The following is a 5,019-nucleotide window of genomic DNA, read 5'->3' as shown; positions in this document are numbered from 1 at the left end:
CTTTGCATATTCGAGTAAACTAAAGCGTCCGGCGGGCGCCTGCGGCCCTAGAAATTTGCTGCTTGGACATGACAAAAGACTGTACCGGGGCAACACCGTGACTACACCCCACCCTTCTGCTTTGCTTAAGAATTTAAAAAAAAACGAACCCGCGCAGTTTTTTAGTTATATATTTTTTGTCAAACAGTCCTAAAACTTGACTTTTTGCCATTGTTTTCAAAATATCCACCTCTAGGGCCGAAGCAGTGAAAGATACGGCAAATCCGAGGCTAGTTTCTGATTCAGAATGTGCTGTTTTGGGGGGGTACTTCCTCTGACATTTTACGATTGGACGCCTCCTTGTACGTTTTTATGTGCAACGTGGTCATTTTCGCCGTATTTTCGTCGAAAAAAGCACTCTAGCGCCCAAACGATGCCAGATAGAGTCAAACGCACAAAATTTTAGCCCACAGGGCTCTACTTTCACGAGTTACCCCTTAGGAGACCATAAAAAAAATATTTTTTTCCTACTTTTTGGACCAACCCCTATTTCTTTATTACCCCCTTTCACCCCCTTAGGGGTGGTTGCCAGGATTTGCACAGGGCGTTTCGTTGTCCAGGAGTGACCCCTAAGATACCCTGAAATTTGTAGACCTCTAGCTCATCTTCCTCTTACACGGACGACGGACAGACAGACAGACACGAGAGCGGTTGGATAAGCCCGCTTTAATGCTTTTTTAAAAGCAGAAGGGCGGGCTAAAAAACAGAGACGGGCGATGATGATAAGGTCTTTCTTTTGTCGTTTAAGTAGGCATGTGATTGTGGCAAATATTTTTGTAAAAGTAGGGGTCTGTAATTTACCAGTTTACCGCCCAACAGGAGAAAAGTTTTTAATATAGAGCGATATGAAAAGTTCTATTAATTTTCAGAAGGTCCCTTTGTGGCTGGTCAAAGATTACCGTTTTCCTGTTGTGCCTATTTCCCATTATTTTCGTATTTTAGTTTGAAAATGACCTTTTGCTTTTTTTATTGCGACGCAAGCGAGAACGCAAGGGTCGTGAGTGCCGCGATGGATCGATCCAGAGAAGCTTTCGGCCTGCGCAAACTAATCACTGTGGCTTAAACATGCTCGCCACGGTCAGTCGAGAGCCGACCGTGAGCTCGGCCTGTTTCCAGTAAGACAGGCATCGACTCAGACCAAGCAGACAATGCCTTTACGTACATGTGGCCCGTGATGGCACGTCATCATGGATGGGTCATGGGTGAAGAAAACTGTCCTGTGCTTTTGGCTGGTATTTTACACTCAGGTATGTTTAACATTAACCCCAACAAATTTTTCACTAGAGAGGAAATATTCTTCGAATAAAGCTTTTCTTCTTGTTATTAACCACTGTTTGTCTTCCTCCAAGGCATTACGTGTTGGACTTTTACCGGTCGTTTTAGAGTCGATGCGACCACTACCTGCTTGGAGAGCTTACGGGTGTCTTTCCTTTTGGGTGATTGGCACCATTGCCAACGCAACTTTGTTCAGTTTGACATTTGTGAGGTAAAACAACACAGTTACTGCATCGTGTGGACGCTTCCTGGTTTGCAAGACATATGCAAGGTTTGTTAAATTCTCATTTTTGTTCAATAGCTCACCCGATTATATCCTTCTCATGGGAATTTACATGACTACTCTCCTTCTGTTCGCTCTCGCCTCATGGAGAACTGTTTACGATCGCTGGAAAATGTGCGAGACAACACGGTAAGTAAGGATGGTGCCTCCCAGTGAACGTTTCGCGAGGCGACCCTTATGATAGCACCTGCGAAACGCTGGGTAGGCCTGCCCAGAGCACCCGAGTGTCCGGGAAAGAGAACGTTTTGTTGTCCAGCAAGCTCCGCACCACCCCGAGGGCCGTTCATTGTGGAGGCACCTTTTGACTTTGTTGTACAGTATTTAGCAGCTGATACAGTTGATACTTTCTAACACGTACCATGGCCCTCATTTCTGCAGAGCTTTGGTAAGATACTGTAAACGGCATTCTCTCTCGCCTTCATCCTGGCGTTTGCTACTAGTAGCTGCAGTGCTGACGGCTGCTTTTGGCGTAGTCCATTTGGCATGGGCTATTGACACGTTTACCGACTCCCATTTCGCCTTGTGGAACAAGGGTTTCTGGGAAACTGCGTTGTACGCTGTATTCTTCCTCTTGGGATGGCACTATAACCTGGTTTTTGCGACAGTGCTTGTCCCTGTTGTGCTTTTGGCTTCGCTTGTTGCCGATCTACGCCAGAATTGTGAAGAGCTTCTCCAGAACGTCAGTAAAAACCCGGACGCAAAAGATTCGGGGATGCAATCGAATGAGTTCTCTCCAGAGGTAAGGCATATGGGGAGATTCTCGTTTTCTCACAACGTTTTCTTTTCTACTTTTTTCTACAAATAATATTGCATTCTGAACCTATTTTGGACCATATTTTAATTATGTGCGTTTAACAAAACTAATAAATAACATTTTGATTTTGCAGTATGCGCGCTTGCTTTGGAGAAGTATGCGCTGCCAATATCAATCTCTGTTCGATATCTTTTCTGCAACGCGGAACCTTTTGCAATGGCATCTTGTCTATTTGTCGTTCTCTAGCTGTCTATCCTCTGCGCTTCAATTATCAGACTACATTATCTTCTATAACTCAACAACGCCTCGGAGTCGTTTTCAATTGGCACAAATACTATGTCACGCCGTGCGCTTTGTCATGCTTTGCCTCGCATGTCAAAAGTTTCAATCAGAGGTGTGTGCACCATTCACTGTTCAAAATCCTACAGGAAATTCTACAGTTTGCCCTGTCAATTTGTCGCTAGGGTCGCGACTGTAATTTTTGATTACAGTCCACTCCGTACAGGATGTACTGTAACTTCGCCAACCGCCTTTTTGGTCAACACAGCACTTGACTTCAACACTGAAGTACAGCCCATATCATTACAGTCTGGCCTGTACATAAAATATACAGGACGGACCGTAGTCAAACTGTAATTCCTTACAGCATTTTTAACAGTGTTGCCCCACGGGTCCGTGGGCAAGCCTCTATGTGTAAAATGGAGCGCACATTAATGGTGTAGTCAACTTTGTCTTTTCACAGAGCAACGAAATGCGCCAGTCCATGCTCGCATACACATCACAGCTCAGAGAATTTAACCGAGGCAATGAGGTAAGTTGGGCTAGCACCTGTACGACAAGGTGTAATACGCGTCAGATATGAGATGCCTGTAGAAGGCTTGGTTATTTCATTTATATTGTTTGGACAGGTCCACATGTTTGCTGTTCAAATCAAATGTCAGCAGAATGGAATGTGTACGGTGCTATGGTCGTTTGACATTAACTCAGGAACCGCTTTGCAGGTATTTTTTTGTTTGTAGCTACAACTCATGCAATCTCGTTACACCGCGACACACATCTTTTGCCACCCCCACCTAAGGTATAATGTAGTATACATGTACCTATACACGTGCCAGTGAGAAATTCACATCGAAACTAAATCGTTTCGACGTCAAATCCACATTCCACATATTGGACATCGCTTTCGATGTCGACTCAATCCCCAGTCTGCCTTGCAGTCGCCAATGATCAATCAAATATTGACGAAAAATTGACGAAAATTCGTCAAAACGTAACCACAGAAGGAGCGCCACATTTTCATCAAATTGATATGATTGATCACTGGAGACTATGGGACCTGGGACGTCTTATTTTGTCCAACATATATTGTTTGTGCTGTTTCAGATGTTGTCCGCCATAGTTTCCTATACTATCGTCATGCGCCAGAGTGACATCCACTTTTATGAAACATGAGGATTAGTTACAAACTTTTAAAATTGGTATCTAGATCTGGATACCTTTTATTGATTAAATACATTGCAACAAAACGGCATTCTCGAGATGCCGTTTTGTTGCAATGAATTTAATCAATAAAAGAAATTTGGGTACTCGTGCGTTGCTAGATGTCCTGGAGCACCCGTTGGGGTCCCAAAAAGGTGAATCGTGGCTCCACGGTAAAAACAATATCTCAATTTTTGAGGGGAAAGGGAAAATTTTGAGGAGCTCCCTAGGTTCGAGGAAAGCTCCTCAGATTTCGAGGAAGTCTGATCGAAAAATGTGGGATATTTCCTCATTTTTTGAGGACGTTCGTCAACATCTGAGACGAGATCTGAAGAGTTTTCCTCAAATATGAAAAATCCTCAAAGTTTTCCCTTTTTCCTCAAAAAATTAGACATCGTTTTTACCGTGTCTCGTCATACGGAATGGCCATTCGAATGGCTGAGTTCTTGGCCTTTGTGTTGTGCCAACACCATTTTTGTGTTTGCTACTCACCGGGTGGCCAGCCAGTTAAGTAATATATATGTTAAGTCTTGGGTATCATCTACAAGGCTCGTCCCCGCAACTGAGCCCCCGTGTGACCGTGTTCTATAGGAGATACAGTCTTGGGGACTTTCTAAAAAATTGCTGAACGCTTGAATTTAAGAAGAACCCCTCATACAGTGCGAGACCCCGTACTCACGCGTGCAGCCTGCGCAGGCCGGAGGGTTGCGGCGGGGGCGTCTGCGGCTGGCTGCCGGCGCTGGCCGACGGCAGCTCCACGCTCACGTTGTGCAGCTTCTCCTGCTCGCGCTCGAAGTAGGCGTACAGCTGGTTGGTCCACTCGCCCACGCCGCGGATGTGCAGCCACATGTAGTCCTCCTGCTCGGGCGCGCTCGAGACGTTGAAGGGGTGCCACTCGTACACGGCGATGGAGGGGATGTTGACGAACACGTAGTCGCCCGTGTGGAAGTCGAAGTGCGGCGGCCGCTTGATGACGAGGTGCGTGACGCGCGACGGCAGCAGCAGCCCGGACGAGATGTACGTCTTGCCGCGCTCCGTGCGCATCCACGTGAAGCGCAGCAGGCGCTCGATGAGGAAGAGCACGCCGGGGCCCAGGAACCACTTCCAGAAGTTGGAGCCGTGGAAGACGAGCAGCGCCCAGAACGGCACGTACAGCAGGTGCGTCCAGTAGAAGATCTGCGGGGGGGGG

The 5,019-nt window shown here is 46.3% G+C and overlaps 2 protein-coding genes across 2 annotated transcripts; both read left to right on the top strand.

Annotated features, from left to right (window-relative positions):
• The first annotated feature begins 1,139 nt into the window (after positions 1-1,139).
• LOC127750538 (uncharacterized) lies at positions 1,140-2,126 on the top strand. The gene is made up of 4 exons (XM_052272473.1): positions 1,140-1,286; positions 1,389-1,525; positions 1,616-1,726; positions 1,976-2,126. Exons 1-4 carry the CDS (start codon positions 1,202-1,204, stop codon positions 1,994-1,996), a joined length of 354 nt encoding a protein of 117 aa, XP_052128433.1. The 5' UTR covers positions 1,140-1,201; the 3' UTR covers positions 1,997-2,126.
• Positions 2,127-2,203: 77 nt separating this feature from the next.
• Positions 2,204-4,050, top strand: LOC127750537 (uncharacterized). Its single transcript, XM_052272472.1, has 5 exons — positions 2,204-2,336; positions 2,485-2,745; positions 3,094-3,162; positions 3,260-3,352; positions 3,735-4,050. The coding sequence occupies exons 1-5, from the start codon at positions 2,310-2,312 to the stop codon at positions 3,801-3,803; spliced, it is 519 nt and encodes a 172-aa protein (XP_052128432.1). The 5' UTR covers positions 2,204-2,309; the 3' UTR covers positions 3,804-4,050.
• Positions 4,051-5,019: the final 969 nt, after the last annotated feature.

Source organism: Frankliniella occidentalis, unplaced genomic scaffold (assembly GCF_000697945.3).
Source record: "Frankliniella occidentalis isolate FOCC.00 unplaced genomic scaffold, Focc_3.1 Scaffold206, whole genome shotgun sequence".
In the NCBI taxonomy this organism is placed as follows: domain Eukaryota; kingdom Metazoa; phylum Arthropoda; class Insecta; order Thysanoptera; family Thripidae; genus Frankliniella; species Frankliniella occidentalis.
This window is presented reverse-complemented; position numbering and strand designations above follow the sequence as displayed.

Excerpts from the sequence above, each read along its gene's own strand:
- LOC127750538 (XM_052272473.1), top strand. The coding sequence starts at position 1,202 with ATGTGGCCCGTGATGGCACGTCATCATGGATGGGTCATGGGTGAAGAA. Across the intron at positions 1,526-1,615 it reads TTCAGTTTGACATTTGTGAG|CTCACCCGATTATATCCTTC; the intron begins GTAAAACAACAC and ends TTTGTTCAATAG. Across the intron at positions 1,727-1,975 it reads AAAATGTGCGAGACAACACG|AGCTTTGGTAAGATACTGTA; the intron begins GTAAGTAAGGAT and ends TCATTTCTGCAG.
- LOC127750537 (XM_052272472.1), top strand. The coding sequence starts at position 2,310 with ATGCAATCGAATGAGTTCTCTCCAGAG. Across the intron at positions 2,746-3,093 it reads GTCAAAAGTTTCAATCAGAG|AGCAACGAAATGCGCCAGTC; the intron begins GTGTGTGCACCA and ends GTCTTTTCACAG. Across the intron at positions 3,353-3,734 it reads ACTCAGGAACCGCTTTGCAG|ATGTTGTCCGCCATAGTTTC; the intron begins GTATTTTTTTGT and ends GTGCTGTTTCAG.